Source organism: Corvus moneduloides, chromosome 6, assembly GCF_009650955.1.
Source record: "Corvus moneduloides isolate bCorMon1 chromosome 6, bCorMon1.pri, whole genome shotgun sequence".
NCBI lineage: Eukaryota > Metazoa > Chordata > Aves > Passeriformes > Corvidae > Corvus > Corvus moneduloides.
Window position 1 is genome coordinate 9,782,037 of NC_045481.1, and position 26,555 is coordinate 9,808,591.

Below are 26,555 nucleotides of genomic sequence, written 5' to 3' on the forward strand. Positions count from 1 at the left end.
GTAAGTGCCCCAGCTCAGAGGCAGGGCCACCTCCTTCTTCAAACCCTGACCTTCCATCCCTCCTCCCTAATGCCGAATGGTAACACTCCAGTTCTTCTCTTCTGTTCCTGGCCTGTGTATCTGAGCTGGAAAAGCAGCCAAGATAATGTTCATCCTATTGTGCTAATTGGGGAAAAAAGCAGCCATGGAGAGATGTAGCTGACGAATGGGAGTCATCAACCCCTACCTGGATATTCATTTACAGAAGAGCCTCATCCAATCCTGGGCTCCAATCCCAGGAGTTTGCCTCACTGTGCCCCATGTTCAGAACAGTGTGAAACATCTCCAGGCTCAGTCTGTAATATTTTGATCACTTTTTTGCAACTTGACTGCTTGCAGGAACAGCCCTAAATAGGTGTTAAAAGTCACAGATGGGTCTGTAATCAAAGTTCCAGTTTACCTGTTGAAAAACGCTTTTACCAACACATAGAAGTAACATTTTACCTGCTCAAGTGTTCTGTCTTTGCCCCTGCTGGTTTGTTGGTTATTTCTCTCTCCAGCTGTGTCAGAGTACATTAGTTTGTCTCCTGGCTCATCAGCACACACAAACCTTAAAATCTCAAATCCAGCTGAGCCCCACTAGGCTCACAGCCAACACTCACTCCAGTTGCTGCCCTGTCCCTCAGTCCCATCCTCAGACAGCAGCCCAGGATGTCCATCTGACCCAAGTGCAGCTTTGGGGGCTGCAAACCCTCACAGGAACCCAACACGGCACCTGTCTTTTGAAGCCTTGTGTCAAAAGTGTTGAACCATGGTTAAGTTTTAAAAAATGCAATTTTAGAACCTTCCCTTTATACAGTTTTATTGATCTTTGGGTTTCACAACTGAGATTTTTTTTCTATACAAGAAAAAAATTAAACCAGTTTTTACAAAGAAGATTTACAGTCTAGAATGTATTAAGTCTTTAACCTGCAAGACTACTTAAATATTTTTCTACACTTTGAAATGTTAAATGACACTTGAGAAACTTCAAACATTTTCAAATTAAACTACAAATCTGTGATTTGAAGAGGCCTTTTTCAGCAGAAAGCTCAAAATAGGATTCTGGGATCGTTGCTTTGAAAAGAACCAAATTAATTTCTACTGAGTAAAGCATTTATACAACTGACCTATTAACAAAACGTAGTAACACACGCTGAACAACTTCATTAATTTCTTTCTCAAATCACAGTGCTTTGCTACTGTTACAGGTAACATTTCTGGAAGTTTATTTTCTGCAGTTTTATGAGTAAGATGGGTGAACTCAACGGGGTTTCAGACATAGCTGTGAGGAGCAGCTACAACTCATGGAAACCAAATGCAGCATCTGAAAGCCAATCTTGGAAGGGTTTTTTTTTTCTTTTAATCAAACATTGAAGTCATGATTCAGGGGCTGGGGGGGGGGGGGGGGATGTGTGCTGTGTGTTCTCCTCAAATAAACACTGACATTACAAATGATTTTCTGGTTTTGCTGTTGAGTTTTGGGTTTGTTTTTTAAACCAAGTCCTAGAAAACAGAAAATACCATTTCCAGTTGCATGGAACTGACCTGACTGAATGATCCTGTAACCCACTGCCACTAGAGTAAGATACTCCTACTACTCAGATTACAACTAAAGACTCAGTAGCTTTCCATGCTTGAACTGGGACAACAGTGTAAATACAGGCAGCCCAAGGATAGATCTGGTGTTAAAAACACTTCACTGTGCTTGTTCCATGCCATACCCACATTTTCGTCTCTTCTCTCCATTGTGTGTGCCAGCACAATGTAAGAGCAGCTTCAACCTGTTGGATGGAGCTGGAACATTAGATGAACTTCCAGCTGTGGTTCCCTAAATATTTCTCATTTTCAAGCAGCTGTAACTAAGGAAGGTTTGCAACTTCTCTGAGCATAAGCACCCTCCCAGCTTGGGCCTTCTGACCTCTACCAGACCCCCACACTCCCTTTGGCTTCTTGCTTTGTTGATTCAGGCTTTTTTTTTTTTTTTTAACTACTGACCTTAACTATTCAATGTACTGGCACAACTGCAAATGGTTTTAGGGGAAAAAATAATCCAGTGTAGATGTTTGAGATTTTCCTCAATTCTAAACATTTACACCCCCCCCCATGTATTTCTGTAAATCGATGACAATGAAACTAAACTTCTCAGCATCACATCTGTTAACATTTATTCTCAGTACACACTTACATGACCAAAAATGCCATTCTCTTAGCAGCCCTCACACACAACACGTGACCTGCGTAACGAGAACCAAAGGAACTTCAACTCAGCAACTCCTGTAAACACACTGTCAATGCAGCACTGCACACCCCTTTTAATAGATATTTACAACAGAACCACACCATTTCCAAGATCTCTGGATTCAAATGATACAATTTAAGTACAATTACTTCTCAAGCTCAAAACCATTTTAATTTACTACGATTCAGGAATGCTTGGGGGACGAGGGTGTCATTTACTGTAAGAAAAAGTACAAATTGTAGGTAACTGACACTTTCTGCATTGTGTAAGTGCAGACACACCACAGCAATAGGTCAGTTACTCCTCTAGGAGAGGAGCAAATCATGAAACAACTACATTTTACAAGACTATTTAGTAAGATCTAAACTCAAGACCAAATATTGCCAATAGAGCACACAACCAGAGACAGAAGGGCAACAGGCACCTTCTATCAGTAACATTTCCATGTACAATTCATCCCACATCCTGCTGTACACCCACTCACCACTGTTTGCAGGAGAATCTGAGGCCTAACGTGGAGTCCTCATTATGTTTTTATTCAAGTTCACCCTTCAAATTTTAGTCAAGGACAAAAAAGCCAGATTAAAAACAACCTGCACTACCAAGGCTGCAGTTTTCCTAACAAGATATCTGTCAATTCTGAAGGTCTTTTCCAGTTTTCTGTTTCATCAGAGCTGTTTAGTTTGGTGCTGAAAACATCCCAGAAAGATAAAATTGGATATTTTGGATATATTCTTTATGCAGACTCTTAGCTACAACTGGAACCTTACAAGGGGAAACCCAGAAAGCAAATCTTGCATAAAGTGAATTGAGAAGCCTGTCTGAAATATAAATGTATACAAACCATGTCCTGACAGTAACTCATTCATGATTCAAACACAGGGAATGTTGACTTTAATTTGGTTTTTCTTTTTTTACAAGTTCTCAAACTGCAAGCAGCTCACTGGCTCCTAACAGTAAGGACCTGGCTACTATTCTCAGGGTTTTATGGATTAAAGAAGTCTTGAATTTTGTTTCTTCTCAGGAAAAAAAAATTAACCTCTTAAATATAAGAATTGTTTAATAAGCATTAGCTCAACAACTTAAGCTTCCATCACACTTTAAAATACTATATAAAGGATTAAAACATTTAAAAGCACAGTATTAGTAATGCCACCCACAGCAAGATCCTGACCAATAAAGTTCCCTAACTATCACCATCAACATACCACAGTCTTGCACTTTGAAACTTACTGTACACTGTCATTTGGCATGGTTACATAATTTATTGCTATTTACACAGGGTTGGGGTCTTTTCTGAAAGGTTGCAAAAAATAATTTTCCTTCAAAGTTGAAAGACGAATGTGGGAATCACATCTTTCAGTTTAAGTAATTCCTTATTACCAAACCAGTTCTGTGTCTGAATAGTTCTGTGGGGTTTTTTGGAAGCCAGACTTTTGTGGGTGTCTCCAGCACCGGGAGCAACTGGTGCGGAACAGGGACTGCTCAGGGCATCTGCAGGGAGCAGCTCCTGGCCGGAGCAGGGGCTGGACATGGGCACCCCCGGCCTGGCAGCCTGACGCGGTCCTTTAGCAAAGCCAGCTCAGTCTGCCTTTGTGCAGAGAGCCCAATTCACCAGTGGGGGCATACAACACATTTTACTTTAGGGGGGAAAAAAAGAAGTATATATATTACATATTTTTTTAATATAAAAAGCTCTTAATAAAAAGATTAAAACTCAAGAGTCAACATTATATGAGTATCTATTGTTAGGATAACCGAGCAACAACCTGTTCCTGCTCAAGTTCATTAATGAATTGCACTATGTGCTAAAACTTCTACATAATTATTAGCAGCATTGTCTCTCACCATTCCTACACTGTCTCTAAAGCAGGTGCACCATGCGCAGCTTCCTCTGCAGAGATGCTCAGATGGTACCTCCTGGTAAACATTGTTAAGTGCATTACACAGACAACTTTTTGCATCAGTTACTGTAACCAACTTAAAACCAGGTGCAAACCCAGTCAAATACTCCTATTAAGTACTAATTCTAATGACTTTTCACAGCCTGTTCAAATACTAAAACTTGCATATGTTCCTATATTTTACCTCCTTCAGCTGGTGCTGACCTTGAATGAATTTTCCAGCTTTTCCCAAAGTTAATTTTGTTCGACATTTTCCAACTCGCAACTATGACCACAAATACATTTGTACACACACTGCTTGGTTTTACTTTCTCATCCAACTTCACACAAATAAGAATTTTTACAAAAGATGAACAAAATTACAAGCTTTACAGAAAAGCAAAAGGAAATCCTAATGTCTATAAAATCCTTAAAACATACATAGTTCCAGCAGCAGTCCTGTATACAGACAGCATATATATATTAACTAAGTGGATTTAACATGGATATGTGGTCACACAGGTCACTTGCCACTTACGGCCACTGAGCGCTTCCACGAGGGCCCTTAGCACGGAGTGGTCCTTGCAGAGCAGCCACTCCGCAGTGTGACATCCCGACGTGCAGGTGCCTGCTTCTGCTGTCACCAGCTGGTATGGAGAAAGGCAGGATTTGGGATCAGCACAAGGAAACATTGGGCACTTTCAGCAAAGAGAGAATGGGATTGTGAATTCCAGTGGACAAGCGAGAAAGTCAACCTGAGGCTCGATGTTTCCCTGAGAGCAGCAGCAGCTGCTCTGGGACAGTTGCAGTCCGAAACTTGAGTATTCTTCAATCACACAAAGTAAAGGGTTTTTCCATTTCTCCTGATGTACACAAACCATCCTATATCCATTGATTATTGTGCCCTAAGACTTACATTATCAAAAGCTATGGTCACAGGTGTTGCTATTCATTCTATCTAAATGTAACTTACCCCCAACCATCACTTCTGTAAGATTTAATAGCTCAGTCTAGTGGTTAAGTCAGTCGTGTCTAAGTGCTGTTTTGCCAGCCAAGGCTTCTACCATTACAAGGATCAGTGGTGCAAGGGCAAACCCCACCACTACTGAATGCTCAACTGGAATTTCTACAGTAATGCACATAAATTTATCCATTTCTCATTCCAGCACTGTATGTATTTACTGCCATACATTTAATTTTGCTTGCATTTGCCAACACTGTTGCATTTTGGTATGCTTTGAATGTGTCTGCATTTTTACTTTTTTTTTTTTTTGGCTGCTGTAATAGTCAGATCTATTAAAGAAATTTATGTAAGTAGCATGAACAGGAGCAGTGCAATGAGCAATATGTTTCTATAGTTTTCCCTTAGAAGAAAACACCCACTAATGCTGTGTTTAAAACTGTCCCTATTTAAAAAGTAAAAACAGCAGTCCATTGGGAAAAAACCAACATCATCTATAAACTAGGTGTCCCTATACACAAGGATGAAGAACCAAAGCTTTGAAGGTCTCAGTGCTTCTTTATTCACACAGGAATATTAGCTAGCTTCTGTCCCAAATCTCAGTGCGCCAGATCAGAATGACTGACACTCAGAGCTCGCGAATCTGTCAGACAATTATTTCGTTCCTGCGTGAAGGGGAAAAAAAACAAACAAAGAAATTAAGTAGATGTCCAGATAGTTCAAGCAAACAAACTAAAGTACTAGTTTTAACAAATGGGAACAAACATGAACTACTGAGAACCATTCGTGCTGGACTGGGGATGCTTTCTGGAGTCCAAGAAACATCTTTCCCCCCAATTTTTAACTAGCAATACTGTAAAGAACACACACTCTTAAAATCCAGCCCAAGCCTTCCCAGAAATGCAAGAGCCCATTTATGGGCATTGCCATGGGTGTCTATAATGGAGGAACTACAAAAGTTCGCAAGAAGTGAGAACCAATTTTGCTACTGCGTTGTACACACCAACAAAAAACCCCTCTTCTGGAAGTCACACCAATTAAAAGCACACGGAGGATCCATCCAGTCAGGGGCACCTTGGACATGGCTCTTTGAAACCCTGGCACTGTTGCTGCAGAGAATTGTGCTTTACCCTGCATTCGTTTTGGCTGAAGCTCACCCTGAGCAAAGTTTTGCTTACACTTCCGACCACAGAGAACTCTGCAGCACATTCATTAGGGATCATACAGTTACAATCCCTGTACACTACTGGGAGGACAGGAGAGCCACAGTTGGGGCTTTCCTGCTACTTTAGGACACATGGTGGTGAAGATCCTCACCTACAGTTTTGTTAGTAGAGAAGCAATTTTATCTTCCTAAAATTAGTAGCAGTTACTGTGTTAGTAAAACACACAGCAGTGTTTAGAAGAACATTGCTCGCTCATTTGACGATTTAAACAGTGATTTGTTAGGTAAAAACAGGCAATGAGGAGTAGCACTTGGGCACACCATGAACAGTTAAGCGAAATAAGGTTTTATATTAGCAGAAGCACAACACAGATCAGACAAACTTTTGAGACTGCTCCCGTGCCACCTCAGAAACAACTTAAGGGTTTAAGGGAACCTGGAACGTACAGCAATTACAATGATAGGGCTCTTTGCAATAAAGGGGCTGAAATAAAAAAAACAATGAACTGGGCTTTAACAGTTCTTGCATTTTTAAGTTGTTTTTACAAGAATGCAATTCCGTAAGTTTTATATCCAACAGAAGTCCAAAGCCAGAGACTGCCTGGTATCAAAAAAGCCAATGCTCTTTACTGGCTGAACTTGAACCCTTTTTAAAATTAATAATAATTCACAAAAGTGTCACAGAATGATGCCTTAAGCACACGCTTCAAACACCTTAGTGAAGAAGGATCTTACAATCACTGAGTTGGCTTATTATTTATCACACTCTTTTTATCCCAAACCCTACTAAACAGTATTTATTTTTGTAAGAGTATTGTAGGGCTTCTTACTTGAAAATGATCTTCAGTAGCCTTGCCACCCATGTTAAGAACATTCAGAGAACTGGCACGCTTCATGCTGCAACCAGGACAGTGAACATGCAAGGATAAACCAATCAGAATGGCTGAAAACTACAGCTCTAAAAACACAAGTACAACAACGAGCAATGCACAGTGAAGGGAGGGGGAGCAATGTCCCAAAACTGATCTGAGGGACAGCCTTTAATGTAACAAGTACAGAAGTTCAAATATGTTTGTACTCAGTTCTAATTACATTTAAACCCCCCAAAATTACAAGCTCCTTAGAGCTTAAACATTTCAGGCAACTGATTTAACTCAAAATCTCAATTTTTAAAGCGCATCAAATTAATACAGTGACTTACACTGAGTTTTAATTAATCAATTATCAGTTTCAATTTTGTGTGGCTTCTTACAAAAGCATCAAAACATGCAGACAGTTTAGGAAAAAAACATCTGAAACACAAGTTTGTTGTGCAGGCAGCATTTACCTTGAAAAAGCTACAACAAAAAGTTAGTTTGGTACTTTCTGCCTCATTGAGATAAGTCTTATCAATCAATTCTTAAAAGCATTTTAGAATGTTTTATTTTAAATATTTCAAAGTGAAAAGAAACAAGATGGTTGCTGCTGTTAACTTTGGTTGTGCTTTTGGCTTTACAACACCCCAGGCAGTAGTAACAAGCACCCTGGAATATGGTATGGAAAGCAATGGAAGAGGGGAAAAAATTAATCACCTATCCAGGAGATACTGACAGTCAAAATATCACTGCATTAACTGCAATATCTGCTGCTGTTTGAAATGAGGATTAATAATTTACCTCCATTTCTCAAATATATACAAAATTTAACAAAAAATATTTTCAAGTGTGTGTAATGAAATTCAGGATCAGCCCTAACACTTCTATCATGGAATGTCTGATGTCCTTTACACCAGTGTCTGTCCATTCCTCAGAATATTCTGCATTTGCTCTGATTTTTCATGAGCTCTTTAACTATTTCAGAACTAAATGAGGGCTTTGAATACATATTTGTTGAACTGGTCACAAGAGAATGAGCCCTAACCTGCAGCTTGAGACAACTGGCTGATGCAAACTTCCCAATGCCTCCCAGTAACATGGAAAGGTTTATCCATACAGATCACGTTAGATATTAACCAGCTTTTCTTTCTACTGAAGCAACACTAACAGTCAAAGCACAAGTTTTAAATGCTTTGGTAAAGCAAAAGCTTAGCAGGACAATGAACCAAAACACAGGGCAACAGCTGCCACACAACACAGGCTGGCTGGTTCTCCCCAGCACTAAATCTGGGTGTTTCGAAAGCCAGAAGCACACAATTGAAAATATTTGACATGAGTGTTAGCAACAACAAAGCAAGGACTCATGCATGGTGTACACCTCTCATTTATTCAAGGAAACAGGTACAACAAGGGTTATATATGGAAGTCAAAGGAAGTTAATCTGTAAAACAAACAAAATGTTACAGAAAACTCTCCAAAAAAGCATAAAGGTTTATGGAAAACATTCCAGGGAAACAGAAATTCCACCAGTAAAAATTCACACGCACATTTTAGGTTCTTGCTAAAGTGCCAATTAAAAAAAAATTATTCATACCTAAGATACTACTTTGTTTGTGGGTTGGTCTTTTATTTGTTTGGGTTTGTTTAAATCAACATTTTTAATAATTTTAGTCTGGCAAATGCACTTTTAGTTCCCTCTGTGTTACAAACACAACTGGACAAAGAACATACAGGTTTTTTTCTGATGTGTAAGTAACAGCAATAATTAAAGATTGTTTTTTCCCTTTTAGATTAGAAATCTTAACTGTTCTGCTGTATGGTCAAAATTTTTTAAGTGAAAAAATAAAGAACACTAATTAATCAAAGTTAAATTATTACAGAACTGAATTCTGAAAAATGATAAAGAACTGATAACTTGCTTCAGGTATAGCATGTTTCAAAGATGAGTTTTAAGATACTTGTTTGTCTAAAAGGCTTTTGCAAGATTGTAAAGAAACAATTTCCCTGATGAGTTTTCCGTTTTAATCTCTTCAACCTTCTGTATCAAGCAACAACATGAACACTAAGTCCTTCCTTCATCCCGTGATGTGACTGTATTGCTATTCGAGTATTTCTCACTCAGTGCTCACACCAGCACCATCAATTCCTATTTACAGAAGCAGAGTATAAACAAGAGGTGTAAATCAAGTTCAAAGTAAGGTCTTCCTAGAGACACAGGCAGGGAATGCACTAGTAAGGACGGAGGCTCAGAAATGTTCTACCTAAAGAGGCTGCCTTCACAGCAAGGAAGATTTATATGTGTGCTGTATTGTAATATTCAGCTATCAAAGAAAGGTCTGCATGGTAACCACTGAATATCCCTTTTGTCGCACTCAGAAGCGGAAAAAAAAAATTAATTCCATTTACTGGAGTTTCTTTGGAAAATGAAATCAAAATGATTTCTTGAAATATCAATATGTACAGCTATGCTTTATGACCTACAAAGCTGGTGTTTAATACCAGAAATCTCTGTATTTGTTATTAAAACAAGCTAATATAAATTAGGATTTAAAAACTCTATTACAAGAACAGAAATTATAGTATTTATTGTCCTATACACTGAAAGTGCCTATCTACATAAAAGCCTGTCAATGCAATACACTTATTGCAAGCTTTAAGAATAAATTATTCCTTGAGAGCTATGGTGACATCTAAAAACAAGACCATTTTGTCAGAAAGGGAGAGCAAGGAAGATATTGCTTTGCTTTCAATTTTGTTTCACATTTATGCCTTCATCTGAGGAAACCTCATCTGGTGCTACAGACCCCACAGTGTTACTCATGTTAATGTGGGTAGATGACTTCAGGTAACACAACTCAGGTGCAGACAGTAACAAGGCAGGTGAGTTCTCACAGGCATTGCAAAGCCAAATATCTTCAGTTATATGTAAGCATAATTTTCTACACTTATAAACACGGGGTTACTTTACCTGCAAAAAGAGTTAGTTATAAATACTGCAGAAAATAAGAAATAAACCTCCTTTGTGAAACTGAAAACCTTTCCACATCTTGCAAGAATGAGGAGAAAATTCAAAATTAGCTATGGATATATGCATCTATTCATACAACAATATACCTGAACTATGATGTATGAACTCTGGACAGAATTGAATAGACACAGAAAACCAATGTATAAAAATGCTAATACTGAAGAAAAAGAAGGAAATCTCCCTTTTATTCTACTTCGGCTTGCCTTTGTTTGTTTTCCCTAAAGCATTTTACATTTACACATTTCCTTCTTCTGATCCCATGCTTTCCATGTTTTTTTCCCAACCTCTTACCTCAGAGGTAGTTCTTAATGATGGACCAATAAATGCAAAGGAATTTTGACCTTGAATTCTATTCAGTGCCTTCAACATCAAGTGTCTGGCAGTGAAATTTTCAGTAACAACTCTAAAATTCAGATCAGGCTGAATTTGAAACAGATATGCGAGGAAGCTAATTCTACATGTACTGCAGCTGTACTTAATGTTTTACAGCCATAAAAACAGTCAGAAAAACTTCACTAGAGCATTTCCAGAAACAGAGTGAGACCCTGCCTCCAGGTCACTCTCTCAAGTAATACCATCATCATCATCACCAACTACATTACTCAGATTCAGTTTCTCCATCAGAAGTCACCCCAAGTTCTCCAAAATGACTGTTTCAGAGCACAAGTTCACACTGTCACACGGTTTCCTGTCAACTAAATGAGTTCCAGTTTTCCACAGCAAGGGAAAAAAACCCTGAAAAAATTACTGCAATCATGAGAGGGAACACTCAGAAGTGCCACTATGAAAAACAGTAGGTGCACTTTAACACTTCCATTTCTCTGCAGCAGCCAATAAATGGTCAATGATTTTAGGGATTTATGAGAAATATTACATACATTCAAATCCATAATACCGTGGTAGATTGGGAAGAGTGAGCAGTCAGACTCATTAAATGTGAATTTTTACCACTGAAGCCAAATTTTTTCACTGAAGCCAAAATGTTAGTAAGATGCACAACTAGGTCTAAGTTTTTCAACATTCTCCTCTGCTCTCTGACATCTGAGCTTTCCAAAAACAGAAACCAAGAGGGGCTTCATTTGGTAATTCTCTTTATGCTCACAACAATATATAAAGCTATATCAAGAATATATCAAGATACTAAGCTGTATCAAGAATGTTAGTTGTGGGTTTACTGTACTCAGGCTTTTACTGTAAAAATCAGTAACATTTATTATTCTCCACTGCTGTGTGAAAAGGACAGTTTTGCAGATGACTAACATTTATCAATAGTTGTATCTTCAAGTAGGTAAAGCACCAAAAGGAAAAAAAATATTGTTTAAGTAGAGTTAATTCTTACAAGCATATATAAATCCTCAGCTCTTACAGAACTTACAATGGAAGTTTAAGAAGTTATTTCCTATTTTACTCCTCTTTAAGATATAGCTGTGTATGATATGCAGTTAGCTAAGCAGGGAAGGGAACACTGCCCTAGGAACTACCCTGGGCCACACTGGGGCACAGACCAAGGGACACCAGCACAGCTAAGAACAGATAATTACCCTGGGTTCTTTGGTTCACTGTCCCGGGAATTTCCTCCCTTCAGCTTCCTAACCAGCTTCTCACTGCTGCGTCTAAGGGAGGCTCGGAGCTTGCTAAAGGAACCACTGCGCTTTAGAGATCCAGTGCCATCCTGAAAAAAATTGAATACATGTGATACTGCAACAGCTTGCTGCCCACCCCCAAGCCTGGCTTGAAAACATTTCAGTGATGAATTATTACTTTTTAATTGCTATTAATATATACTTATACTATATACATTTACCTAGACATGTAATACCATATAGCTACAACCTTACCAAAGCAAAAGGGTTCCTTCCAACGTGTAACAAAGATTTCTAAACGTGAAGACATGCCCAAGCCACAATTCATCATTAATAAAAACCCACCACAGGAGTCCAACAATTCACCACCACCATTTCATATGAGCATACCGTGGTTAACAGAGTACAAGCCCCAAGCAAAAGCATTCCATCAGTCTAAGAAAAAAACATGTTTTGTTTTTTCTAAATATCTACATTACTTGCAAACATGTTTAATTAACCCTAAAATCCCTAAACAAAAATAGTTCTATTCAGGAATACTTATGGTCAAATTCCTGTGCTTAGTTTTTAACTTTTACCAAAGAAAATGCAAACCACAATGAAATTAATTTTTCATATATTGCATTCATGTTTTACACTGCTGTGCTGACCCAGAGAAACTTGCAAGGGACCACAATTCTATTTTTAAATGTTTTACTCTTACAAAAACCACAGTTTAGTAAGATTAGAAGTGACCACTTCCCAGTCCATAGAAAACCTACGTGATTATGAAAGAAGAGTTGAAAAAGAAAAAAGCACTACTAAGCAAAGACAGACACCTGAGTTGGAGTGAGTTTATTAGAAGTTAGAAAGACAAATACACAAATCACTGAACACCAAGATTAGTAGAGAAAAGCATAATTGCCAAAATCTCACACAAAGACTAAACAGCAATGCTACTTTAGAATAATTGTAAGTGAAGACATCCAGAGTTCCATATTGATGTTAACCATATAATAGGTCTCTAAATACATTTTAAAGCACTTGGAGAACATGCTTTACTTTACGGGTTTGGTTTTTCTCCTGTAAAGATCACCATCATGCCATTTCAATAATACCTTGTGTGATACTTTTAACTACCTTTATTCCATAGTGAACAGCTACTTATAAAGGTCATTGTTACTTGTTTGGTTTTTTTACTAATGTATTACACAGCAAATGGTTGTAATAACATTTGGTATGACTAGGTACATATCTGGCAAAGCTACACAGGTACAGAAATAGAAAACCAAAAACGACACCAGCACTGAAGGAATGGCCAGTTTACAGGGAAGTGTAGCTCTGACAGGAATCTTAAGGGGTTTGCTAAAACACAGCAGTCAGTACTGAAGAGAGAAGTTAAAGCTTGAAGATGGTGCACGCCCGTCATGCAGGAGACAGTATAAGAATCACAAAAGGCATCTAGGCCTGTCAGAAATGGAGAGAGAAAAACTGAATGAAACTGTTGGGAAAAATTCAACAGTTTTCAATTTTGAACAGTTAGTTTACAGTATTTCTAGGTCATGTTCAAAACTTTTTTTTTCCAAAGTAACTATTTGGACAGCCCTTAAGTACAAAGTGCAGGCCTTTGCAATTACCAGAACCTACATCTTCATGCAGTTTCACCTACATCACTGAGATGGGACTGACAACTGAGCATGACTGATGCTGTGCATTCAAGTTAGAATTTGTATAAAATACGAAACACCTTTAACAAGAAATAGCTTTGCTGTTACATTTCATAAACAAAAAAAAGGGATTTTTTTTCAGATGATGTTAGCTCAAAATAATAATAAATAAATAAATAAATAAATAAGGAGGAATAGAGCAAAGTGCATTCATTTCAGCTTTAACTTCTGTCAGGAATTTTCCTTGAAACAAAAGTGCAAGAAGAAAGAGGTCTTCACCTAACCTCCAGACAAAATTCTCTTCATTCCCTTAAGGAACTAGAATCCAACTGGCCTGGGTCAATTCACTTTCACAAGTATTTTTAGAACATATCTCTGTTTGTGTCCATATATACAATCCAAGTGGAATTTTCTCTACTGTCCCTAATGCAGTGAGGCAGCTGAAACAATCCACCTTTAAAATAAACTGTGGTTCAATTTGCACACTTTCCATTCTTTGTGCAAGTACAGAGACCACTATTGATAGGTTCATGATACCTGGAAATGGCAAAATGCCTTGCTACAAGTGATTAGAAGATCTAATTCTAACTGAGTATTTATGTTTCAAACTAAATTGCATATGTTGTTCACACTTAAAGACAGACTTCAGCTTTGCAGGATTAAATAAACTGAAGTCTAAATTCCAGCTAGAAGTATTAGATCAGTGAAAAGGCTAATTATTCCTGTGGTCTGAAATCAGCAATACTAGAGTAATGAAAATGATCCAAAGGCAAGACAAATTTGGTAGGTATAGAGTATAACTGTTCAGTAAACCTAACCAGAACTGTAGGAATAAGCAGACAAGCTTTGGGTACTTCAAATCTAAAATAAAAATATCAAACTCCTAAGTTAAACGCTGACTGCTTCATTAACAAAACACTTCTAAAACATGAGCTGAGGATAAAAAAAAAAAGTTCCTGAGTTCAGAGTAATCAAAAACCAAAATCACAAGATGTTTTTATGGCAAAGTTTAATTGCCAATTTTTATGTCATTCAGAATGAGAATCACCTCATTGCTGCTGCTTACACCTTCCCACCATCACCACCTCCTGTCCTTTGTCTGCTACAATGTCCCCCTGTCTGGCACCTACTAAACAAGAGTAACTCTCGTCTGTGGTAGTGAAATCCACAGTTTTCCTTTCCCACCTGAAAGTGGACTTACATGCCCAAAAGCCTGTCTGTTTGAAGCATATGGCTTAGAGTATGAAAAGATACTTCCTCACACTACAAACATTATAATAAGTAGCACAAAGGTTTTCATCTGTCCTGCAGCATTCACAAAAATGCCAGGGACAGGTACTCACTGCTTTTTTTTATAGAAAAAGTGTAATAAGGGATCCAAATCTAGACCTTTCCACCTTATATTTCAAAGACCAAGTATTTCCTTGCATTTTCAATTATCTTCTGTTCACTTTAAGGCACAAACTTTACAAGTGACATGTAAACATGCACTGTAACACCTCACTTAACATGTCTAATAGTTACTGGCAGATTTACTTCAATAGATATTTCAGTTCTTTTGTAAGAGTGTAAGACATTACATCAAAGCCTACAATGCTTAATATGGATTACATGTGGAAGGCCCTTAATTACATCTTCCAACAAAATTTTTTTGTTGAGTACCATTGTCCCTTTGCATACTCCACCTTTCTCTCTGACAGACAGTCAGCTTGACCACTTCCGAAGAATTTAAATGGAAAAAGGCAGGCCTCTCTGCAGGCTCTGCAGACACAAATGAAAGATTCTACTACGCTTTATGAATCTGAGTATTTTGTCTGGAGGGAACACACAAGGGTAAAAAAAACTACACCATATAAAGTAGAGGGAAGAACATCACTGAGATAGAAACACTCGCAGAGGGGAGGGAGAGTTGCCCACTTCACGTAGAACATGTAATATAAAATACCTTCTCTTAAGAGGGGGAAAAAAAGAAATAAGGAAGATGAGAATGAAGCAATGCCACTTTAGCACACTAAAAATGAAGTTTGCTTATCCTTAGAGGTCAAAATTTAATTTTTCAGACCAGAAAATTTATCACTGAGTTTGATTCAAATATTGACCTAGAAATACTGTCTATTGCTTTTCCCCAGAAGGCCCTTTCCATCCAAAACCTGCATGCATTAATGTCAATAACAGAAAAAATGTAATCCATTTAGAACATACAGTCATGCAAAGTATAGTGAAAATTAAGGGAGGAGTACAGTACACAGTTCTAATGCTGAATGGGCAAAATGAGAATTAAAAAGAGAGTTATCCAATCTGACTTTGGCTTTATTAATGATGCAGTATTAATTCACAATAGATGCTGATTGACTGTCTTGGCACTGAGAACACCAATGCCAAGAAAACAGTAATAAAAAGACAAAAGCAAAGATGGAAAGAACATTCTCCTTTAAGACTAAAGCACTACGTGTTTTCTCAAGGTTTCTTTGGAATGCTAAGCTTTGTCTCATGTGGCTTACAAAAAGATGGGGGGAAAAAAGATTGCTATTGTAAGAGAAATGAAGCTTCAGAACACCCAGTATTGCAAAGTAGGCTACTTCCCCTCCCATACAGCAAAACCAACACCACTTTTATAATCTAAGAGAGTATTTTCAGCAGAACTGCAGCTGGGAGTTAGTTAACAGTGCAATATGTATCCCATTGCCAGCAATGGGATAAGGAATGGGAAAGCTGGTGACAGAAGCAAACTACATAATCCAGATAATAACTGAAAGCTTGCACTGTCCTTCAAATTAAAGGAAAACAACGGTTAGAAAAATGCATATGTCATCACATTATATATATATATATATATATATATGTATGTATATATATGTTTTTACTTTATGACAATCAGTGTAATATAGTGAAGCCAATATATGGGAAACTAATAGGAACAAGCCATGTCTCCAGACAAATTTTAATATGGGAAAGTCATATTAATTTCAATTAGGAAACATGAAGTCACCATCACATTGTTATGTGATGGTACTGCCTCTTGAAATGGACTGTACAGCAGTTTGAAAAGCTCTGTTCCTTCCTCTAGCAAGCTGGGTAAGGAGGAGATTAGAATTATTTTAGTGTTAGACTGGTCATTTTAATTTACTCCAAAACTGCTAACACTCAGTATACCTCCATAGCAAATGTTCTTTGTGATTCCAACCGACGGAGTATTTTTAAAGAAACATTTACATCAAGCAAATATGGCACCAAAAGGAAAAAAGCAAAAGTGAGTTAATTGCCAGAATATTTCTACCAGTAAAAACAAACCACTGACAAGCAATTGTACACCAGACCACAACCAGGACACTCAATCAGCATTACACAACTTAGCCTTAAATACCACTCCTTGGGATTCTTGCAGAAATGTCACCATTCAAGACAACAACAGAAAGGATGCCTTAAAATTTTAAAATATTACTAGGTTTTTAGCATGATGATAGACAAAATGTTATTCCTAATTTCTTAATTGGTTCTGCAAAATTATAAAATACAATGTAGATCAACCAGGAAACTCCTGAAAGCACAGCAGGCTGGTGGGTGGACAGCCCTAGTTGTTAGGTGATGATTTCCTAGGCTACCTTCTCCAACTGTGTACTGTACTTACCCCGTTCCACTCTACGCTCATACTCACTTCCTCGCCGCCATCAGGGCCACTCTCGTACTTTACCACATCCACGTTGAGGCTTTCTCTGCTCCGCCGCTTCTCTATGCTCTCAGGGTCATTCAGCACCTCAGCCACTCTCTGTTTGTGAACATTGTCAAGACCCTGAGAATTTGATAAAATGGGAAGAGGCTTTACCTTGTTACAAGCTCTATTAATCTACAACTTACACACAATAACTGCACCAAGCAAGAAGTAAAACCAACCCACAATTCCATCAGCCCAATTCTGCTTTCAGAGAGTAGCTGAGTTGCTCTTTATAAATTGCAAGAATCAACACAGCATGAAGTGGACAGTTTGGCAGTTCGAGAATTCACTGACTTGCCATTCTTTTCCTCTTTTCTTATCGCTTATCTAAGCCTTGTGGTGTCTGTGTCACTTACCCGAAGCAATCTGGCAACCAGCTAAATATTTAAGCAATTTACAGATCATGAACCATCAATGTAATTCTCAAGTTTTCCACCCACCAAATGGTGCAGTGTTCACCTGCCTTTGGAGAGGTGTCTGAATATCTGATACCTCAGAAGCAGGTTGTGTTATTTAAAATGTTATTTAAATATACTGACTTATTTATTATTTATTTATATTATATATATATTATATATACGTGTTATTTAAAAATACTGACTTACAACACTTGGCATTAATGCAATTTTCCCTCAGAAAGAAATGAAATAGAATATAAGCTTATAATAAGCATACTAAATATATGGTGAATATGTTCACTTTGTTAAAGAATGCCTATCAACTATCAAATAATCGTTTAAATATCTTAAAAGTGCTAAAGTACCTTCTATGAAAACCCTGCACTAAAGGCAAAATCTTTAATTTATAAACTAGAAAATATCAAAACTCAAATCATAATTATTTTCAGTTTTGTCTTCTTTATAATAAACCTACTCCACATCATAACCAGTACTTGCTGACAGGAAGAGATCCCAGATGAATGCTTTATACTTCATAAAATATTCTGCAGCTTCTACAGTACAGCACTAGCAACAAATACAGCAGGGATGTGTGTGGCAAATCCATAAATTTAACCACAATACAGAAAGTGAAAAGGATGCCAAAGTTCTTAAAAGTACATGAATAAGAACGTTGTCTTAGTGGCATGGAGATACCAGGTTCTTGGTTCCCACATAGATGTTCTCCCCTAAGTGAAGAGCATGACTTGAACGACCCAGAATGAAAAGGTAGTGTTAAATGCTGCTTTAACACAGCATTGTCTCCTACACATCTAAATCTAGGGGTGTGTATACTGCTACATATTACAGATTAATGGTATATAGGTGGTATACGATGCACAGTGAAAATCTGAAGCATCCTTAAAAATAGTCGGCAGCAAGCGTCTAGAAAAAATACAAGCTTTATTCACTCATATAAAAAATGAAATTGAAATTGAACTTTCATGTTGTTTACTTGTATTTTCTTACTTTGCTTTCCATTTTAACACTGACAACCCACGTTTTCTTGTCCAGTCTTACAAGCTTATTTATAAAAGACATTGTATCAAACCATCCAAAAGGGAAAGAAAAAACAAAAGTCAATAAACCCCAACAAACCCAAACTCCCTTCTACCTTCTAAGAGAAGGGAGAAAGGGTTACTTGAACAGTAGATCTGAGAGCACAAAGAGACCACATGAAAAGAAAGCCCCCACTGACACTGTAATATCTATCCCATTAGTTTACAAAAGTAACAGGAACCAAAAGGTTTCTGTTAGTCAGTCAGTTGCATGCAGAAACTGAACATTTTTGACAGCTCCTTATTGAAAATAGAACGGCATGACTGGCAAAGATTTCCAGCAGAACCTCTCCATTTTCCCCCAGCTACAGTCTCTCTCCCAGGACAAGCAGCCAGTTGAGGACTACTGGCCACCACAATGTTTTCTGCTCTTTCATTTTCCATATAATTTCACCCCCAGTTTGAATCATGTCCCCAGTATATGGTGCCACTGCCCTAACAATTAACCAGACTGCAAGTGTTAAGATGGTATCAGTTTTTATCACCAGTTCAGTCTGAAATTAGAAGGTGACCAGGCACTGAAAGTTTCTATATTCTGCATGCACAAAGTTGAAAATCTGCACGACCACAATGTAGAAATATCATTAAGGTGAATTTTCATACTTGCCTGTTTACGAGATCTCATTGCTGCCTCTTCTAATGTTTCAGCAGCTTCAAATTTGCCCTGTCGTCTGTAAAGTGCCCCAAGGTTCTTTAAAGTAGTTGTTACTGTTGGACTATTGAAAGAAAAGAAAAATAACTCTATGTAATGCATATACTCACACAGTGAACTCTTCTCAATTCACTAAAAAAAGCTTAAATGAATATAGTACTTAAAATCTTTTTGCAGTAATTTATTCTCTCTTGAAATACACTATACTGTACTTCATGTACACCTGCTGACCCCTTTCAAAGTATATCAACGTCTCATCCTGTGACCAGCCAACATCCCTGAAACTGGAATGCTATAACCTTGTACTCAGCTGCATCTAAAGGTGAAAATTTAGCTCTAGATGAGTCTAACCAACTGAATAATTGTGAAGCTTCCAAAAAATACGCTTATTCGTGCATAGAGAGACCATTACTGTAGTATGCGTTAGTCACAAAAGTAATTAACAGTTTCTTTCATCAGCTTTTACTTAACACCTATTTGCAGTTTCTATGCATTCAAACCATGGTTGAACAAAAGAAAAAAAATTGCCCATTTCATTAACAAGTCTCACACGCCAACAAGACATTTTTGTTTCAATGGCACAAAATCAGCTCAGTCACAGTATTGTTGAGTGAAGTTTTGCTCCAGTAACAACAGAGAAAAGATTTTCTCATGCATTAGAATGAACAAGTACATGAAAAACAAACCAACAAAAAGTATTGCACACAAAACTCAGGACGGAGAAGAAAAGAGATTTCAACAGTACAAAGGCTCTGATGCTTGTTTAACACGAGAATTCAAATACTCAGTGAATGAAAAAACCTCACTGACTATCAGTACTAGTTGCAGGTTTATTAATACATTGTACCACCAACATGTTAAAGAAGTTGCATTAATAACAAAATTAGAACAAACAAAAATATTTCACCAACTATAATCCAAGCTGAAATCCTTGTTTCTCTTATTTCACTTTAAAGTATACATTGTCATTTACACAAGTATATTCTTCAGACTTCAGAAATTCAAATAATGCTTTGTTATGACAGTTTAACTTTGTTTTCTTGTGCCAGCTAGGTAACTAAAAGTGTAGTTGCTTGCAGTGTCATTTTTGGCCCTCTCCAGAGGCCCTGCAGGGGCAGGGAGGGCACATGTGCCAAGTAGTGGTACAGAAGGAAGGGTGACCTACACTGCCACCTGAAGGACTGCCAAGAACACAACTGGTGCAATTTTATGTCATTTACTGGATCTAACCAGACCAGATTAAAAGCAGCCTCAGGACTTGAAAACTGCTGTTGTATTCCTGAAAACCAGTCCTGGGTCTGGAATTTTTATTATTATCGTTTTTATAGCTCTAACCAAGGTTGCTTTGGTTTCGTTCTTAAAAATGCTTTAATCTGAGATGCTGAGCATTGCTGAGTTGTTTGTCCTGTAAAGAAATTACTCACCTGTCAACTTTGCAAGCTTTGTACCAGCCACCATACTCTCCAAAAGATGTGCCATCTTTTTGCTTTCCCTAGAACAAAGGTATTGTTGAAAAAAAGTACCTGATTTGCAACTTAAACAAGTAAAAGCATCAAAAAATATTTACAACAATGGTCTTACTTTGCATTCTTCCCTCTCTTCTGCATGCATCCAGATAGGCTTATTTTCATCTGGTGAAACAAGAAAGTATTTTATAGAAGAACAAAACTACAAGGTATTTATTGTTTGATTTTCACCACTCTGAAATGAAGTTGTGAACCAGGGAATTATACTATTACCACCACAAAAAAACCTTACTGTCCATACTACAAGCAGCAGATAAATAAAACATGCACCTCTTTTACAGTTTTACAATTCTGCCTCCTTTTCTTATCTGAACTTAGAAACAGTTACTTCTGAGAAGCTTTGAAGTCAGTATATACTGCCACCCATTTGTCATGTGTCTAGTCCTGCGCTAGAAAACATGAATTTATTTCTTTTATCGTAACAACTACTTTGACATCTACTAAGTGGTGCATATGCTACTGTCATGGAATGAAAAAAAGAATGAAAACTCTTTACTGGATTTTTAGTTTATAAAATGCACATGACTTCAATGTACAGTGTAATTCCCAATTTAAAGGTATTTTCCCCATTCTTTAAATGTGTTAATGGAGGGCTTGCATAAACAATGTCTCTATTCATGTCACTAAAAATCCTGCATTGACTTTTTTCTGTGACTGGACAGTGACGTACATTTTTCTGCCTCTATTAAAATACCAAAATTTGATTTAGTTGGGCTTAAGATAAATTATACCAGAAATAAAATCTATAAAACATAAACCCACTAAGTCTACCTCATGTTTTTGAATCAAATGTTTACTGCTGTATCTAAAAGCTTTCTTATGATGAACGTACTTCCAACACATCTATCAGCTCACCTTTTAAGTCCACCTAAAGCAGAAAACAATTTTAATCAGGACACTATTGACTTCCTGCAAATTTTATTTCATAGCTACAAAAATAAAACATAAATTCAAATCTAGGGACTCAGTTTCTTACCATCTACAGAGCCAAACTCCCGTTCATGAGCGCGAGTAAGAATCTCTTTGTATAAGGTTTCCGCTTGCTTAAACTTGCCCTGTTTTAGATAGCAGGATGCCTAAAAACAAAATACCCCCCAAAAGTTATCAGCATAGTGATTTATTTATCTTTATAAATAAGAAATACAATACATGGCGGATAAAAGTGCATTTCAATTAATGAGAAATCTTGTCTCAGATCTACTTTGGGAAAGGCTTACCAGATTGTTCTTTGTTTTTGCAACATTTGGATCATCTGGTCCCAGCTTAGTTTGGTAGATTTCAAGTGCCCTCTGATAGTAATATTCAACCTCCTCATATTTACCCTGGTTCTGGCATAGCAAAGCCAAGTTATTTAATTGCTTGGCAACATCAGGGTGATCTTTCCCCAGGACCTGAAAATGAAATACACTGTATTAAAACATTCTGTAATCATCAAGTCAGGGTTTAGAAATAAATATTTTAGAAACATCCTGTTAGTTTTATTCCTCCTCAATTCAACATGGGGATGACAAAAGCAAAAGATGCATTTGAAAGATATGAAAATGATTCAATTCTATTGCAAACTGAGAATGATTAAGAACAATCCATAAGAGGAACAAAGTAGTAAAACAACATTATATGGAGAGTATTATATAAACCTGAAGATGCAGTCTCATGGACTAAAATATTCACATAGAGAATAATCAACTTAAATTTTTTAACTAAGTTTCGTTTTTTAATTCCAATGCTCTTGTCAAACCAAAGACTATTTAGCTATCTCAGGGGAAGGCAAAAGGTAAAGAAGGTTACTCACAAAATACAGAATTTAGCATATATCCAGAGTGCTCCAGCAATTCTGTAGCACTACTGGAATTTCCCACTGTTTTGAATTTCAGACACTCCTAACTACTAGGCACAGTTAACTCTGAGGTTTATCTGGCAGATCTACCCAACCACAACATAAAAAAAGGAAGTGTTTAACTTTGCCTTCTCCTTGAAAAAGTCCCTTCAGAGCCACTGTATTTGTCACTCATACCTTTTCTCTGATTTCCAGAGCTCGCTTACACAACGGTTCCGCTTCTTTGTACTTCCCCCGTTTACCATAGAGTACTGCAAGATTGTTAAGAGTTGCTGCCACCTGTCAACAGCAGAGAAACATTAATTACACTGAAAACTGCTAATACAAAGACTTGACCAATGAACACATCTGCAAGGCATTGATGTTTTCAAATTTTCCATGCAGGGTAGACCTCTTGAAATTTGCAAGTGAAGAAATTATTATTATTATTATTAAATGCATACATACACAACAGAGGAAAGAAAAACCTAAATCATGAAATAATTTTGCTTCATTCGTGGAAATGTCATTTAGTGCACACATCTTCACATGTTCTTCTCTTACAAAGGTACCTCTCAGATCTATACTTTGAGCTGTCCTGCGTCCCACAAGGCTACAAAAGTATCACATGAATTTTACGAAAGCTTGATTTACGTTTCATTTACAAGCAGCAGTAAATCAAATCAGAAGTGCCCCTTCAATCTGAGTATAATAAAGTGATTTGAGTAAGCAAAACAAAATCTTTCTTCACAAACTGATTTCCCGTAGAAAATCCAGGCAATCCAAAATCAAGTAAAGGCAAATTATTTATGGTGAAACAGCACTGAATATAATGTGGCCTCCTACCTGTACTGTTTAAAGACAAGCCAGGTCTTAAAACCTTTCCTGTTGAGTTTGATATTAGAATTAGTTGAAAAAAAGCTCAGTGAAAAACAAACTAAAATTATGATACTGCATGTATACAAACCGCTGGATGATCTTTGCCCAAAGTCTTTTCACGGATGGCCAAGGCATCATTCAGGAGATTTGCTGCATCTTTGTATTTGTTCTGGTCTCTGAATTGTAAAGAGATATAATTAATAATGGGGATTCAGGAACAAAAAATCATAAAAATTAGGCTGACTTCACTACTGACATGAAGATGCTACTACAAAAGAATAATAATTGAGAATATATTCATAAATTAGGAAGTAAAACCCTGAAGCCTCTAACTGTAAATAGTTTGCTAGTTGAGGACTGTACTGAGCATGTTCTATTTCTACATTAATGTCCAATTTCTACCTCTGGATTATCTTGAAGTGGGTAATCAAGACATGGCCCTTCAGTACACAAAAAAACCTCTATCAAAATCAGCTCCATTCCCAAAGCAAAGGCATAGGCTTTTGGGACAGCAACTTGTTTGACTTCTACCTACAGGCAGACACACAAGTATTTTAGGACCCTCTTGAGAGTTTTAATAATAATTTAAGAAGGAAAATAAATTTAATGGAAAATAGAACAGGGAAAAAAATTCTAATCTTGAACATTATAAGGTTGTAGCCAAATACTAAGTATTTATTTCACGGGTATTTATCTATGCCAGTATACAAACCTGTACACCAAAGCAAGTATGTTCAACATAGTGGCAACATCAGGATGGTCATGACCTGAAGTCTTCTCCAGATCTTCAAGAGCTTGTTTACAGAGAGGTACAGCAACCTCATATCTACCTTGGGAAGCATACTGGATAACAAGATTATGTAGGGTCCGTAATCTTGCTGGAATTTCATAGCCACCTTGTTGGGCAGCAGCTGCTGCACTGCTATGCTGCTGTTGAACTGAAAGAAATGCGCAAAATTTCAACTTGTATGAAAGATGACTGTACATAAAACATCTCATGTGAGTGCTCAGTGGCACAGAATGAGACTCACTGAATTTTATTTCTTCTATACACAGAATTAGCATTAGAACTTCACAGCAGTCAGGCTGTCTTGAACAGAGACAGTGGAAATATGACTGTTTTATTCCTCATATCCTGTCCAGTATTGTATTACTATTATTTTTACAATTCTAGTAGCTCAAAGGGCCAAATGTAATAAACTAATGAAGAAGGTAGGAAAATATTTCAGCTCAGCAAACCATTAACATTCTCAAGATTGTATCATAGTTTTGCACTTACAAATATCCCTGTTTCCATACGGAAAGGAACACCAACATAGACAAGCTGAACACTTGCAGGAAAACTTTTTCCTTTATTCCCCCTCTCTAAACATACTTTTTTTTTGTTTTGTTTCCTATACCCAGGAGCACTTAAGGTTAGCACATAAAGGATCGAAACACCTTGGATGCCAGAAATAACAGCTGCAAGACAAAAGGCTGAGTCAAAGCCAACCTTTGAGTTTTACTAACTAACCCTTAGGCTTAGCCACTTATTTTACAGTAGCTCTTTAACTTTTGGCTATTGCAACCCTCACTCTCTCTCTCCTCAAAACAATTTACTACCCCTTTTCTCTCCACCTGGTCAATTTCTGAGATTTAGAAAATTCCCTCTAACTCATTTTCATTAAACTCTGGAGAACACAAGGTAAGGGCTCCAGCCAAGAGCCCGACTTTATTCTCTCCTTCCTATTAAGCAAAAACCACAGAAGGTGGAGCATTTTTATGTCACTGGAATCACACAAGTCCAAGCCTATACCCAGAGTCACTGTCTGCCAAAGCACTGAAGCATTTCAGCATTATTTTAGAAGGTCAGAGAAATCACTGACATGTCAACTTTGTCTTTTGCAAAGCAAAGTAAGGGAGCTTGGCCTCTCAACCTTCCTACTACAAAATTCTAGGGAAGCAAGGATGAGCTAGGAAGGAATTCATAATCAACACTGACCTACTGTAAACTCTTCAAGTCTTCCTTACAGTGCTGGCTATGGATAGCTTTACTATGCTGCCAAGACTGTAGTGTACCTTATGTGCAAGCCCATAAAGGAAATTTGAAACTGCTAGTTGCAAAGGTGGGTCCCTTCAGACATTTGCCCTGAAGTCATTTGCCTGGTAAGAACCATTCTGCTCCCAGCACACTGCACTGACTCTACAACATCAGTATGTTCTATGTTTACACACGTAAAAAAAGCACATTTCACTTAGCAAGGCTTATCTATTAATCGCTTTTTTCAATCACACTACGAAACCTCTACCTCAAGCTTCACTGCATATTCCTCAGTCCTTCTCACCTGAAGAGAAATAATACTTCCACAACTATTATTAAAACTAATGTAGACAACCTTAGCAAAGGACAAAAGACCATATGAAAAAGATTTCATATTGAAACCTACCACAAAAATCCTAGATCATTAAAAAGGTCATTAACAGAATTCACCATCTGGTCAGAATCTGCCTCAGTTACTTGCAACTAACCATTCTGAGGCTCAAAAGAAGGATAATGGCAAATTCTGAATTTAAGTCAGTCTGAAGAACTTTCCAGCAGCTAGTACACTCTCTTTAAAAACCTAGGCCCCAGTTCTGTACATACCAATGTATAGAATGTATATCAATGACTGGATTCCTTAATCTAGCAGAGGCATTCATCACTCCAGCCGTGTCCCAGAGGACCCCAAGCATTTTTGTAAAGAATATCTTTATATTCTGCACTGCAGAAACACCCCAACCGTGTAATCTGAAGTACACTTACTTCCTTGTCCTTGGTCATCTTCATCATTGGGAAACAGATCATCCAAGGGCTCTTTGGTGGAATCCGTATCTTTATCCTCCTACAGAACAACCCCAAACCCAACAAATTAAATCTAAAGCATAGAGGACAGTCCAGTTAATCAGCAATGTTAAAGAAAAACTACACATTCAAAATTCAGAATTGAGAAGAATAACATTTCTCACTGAAGTTTTATAAAGGTCTTATATTTAAACGTATTTACACACTCTGCCCCAAAACAATACAGGACACCTTCAGAAGGGCCAGGAATAGAAATGAGGTCCCCTAGATTTCA

At 37.4% G+C, this 26,555-nt stretch overlaps 1 protein-coding gene across 8 annotated transcripts in view; it reads right to left on the bottom strand.

Annotated features, from left to right (window-relative positions):
* Positions 1 to 1,259: 1,259 nt before the first annotated feature.
* KLC1 (kinesin light chain 1) overlaps positions 1,260 to 26,555 on the bottom strand; it is a 47,853-nt gene continuing 22,557 nt past the window's right edge. Inside the window, exons 4-16 of one of the 8 annotated variants that reach the window (XM_032113234.1) lie at positions 26,243 to 26,321; positions 24,173 to 24,398; positions 23,549 to 23,636; positions 22,780 to 22,881; positions 21,983 to 22,156; positions 21,742 to 21,841; positions 20,821 to 20,870; positions 20,664 to 20,731; positions 19,195 to 19,303; positions 17,009 to 17,146; positions 11,693 to 11,823; positions 7,100 to 7,166; positions 1,260 to 5,769 (exon numbers count right to left, since the gene is read on the bottom strand). In XM_032113234.1, the coding sequence (XP_031969125.1) occupies positions 5,704 to 5,769; positions 7,100 to 7,166; positions 11,693 to 11,823; positions 17,009 to 17,146; positions 19,195 to 19,303; positions 20,664 to 20,731; positions 20,821 to 20,870; positions 21,742 to 21,841; positions 21,983 to 22,156; positions 22,780 to 22,881; positions 23,549 to 23,636; positions 24,173 to 24,398; positions 26,243 to 26,321 (1,398 nt within the window). In that variant the 3' untranslated portion in view covers positions 1,260 to 5,703. Of the gene's footprint in view, positions 5,770 to 7,099; positions 7,167 to 11,692; positions 11,824 to 12,551; positions 13,181 to 17,008; positions 17,171 to 19,194; positions 19,304 to 20,663; positions 20,732 to 20,820; positions 20,871 to 21,741; positions 21,842 to 21,982; positions 22,157 to 22,779; positions 22,882 to 23,548; positions 23,637 to 24,172; positions 24,399 to 26,242; positions 26,322 to 26,555 lie in introns of those variants that run through there. The other 7 variants (XM_032113235.1, XM_032113232.1, XM_032113237.1 and 4 more) reach the window with 7 other exon arrangements.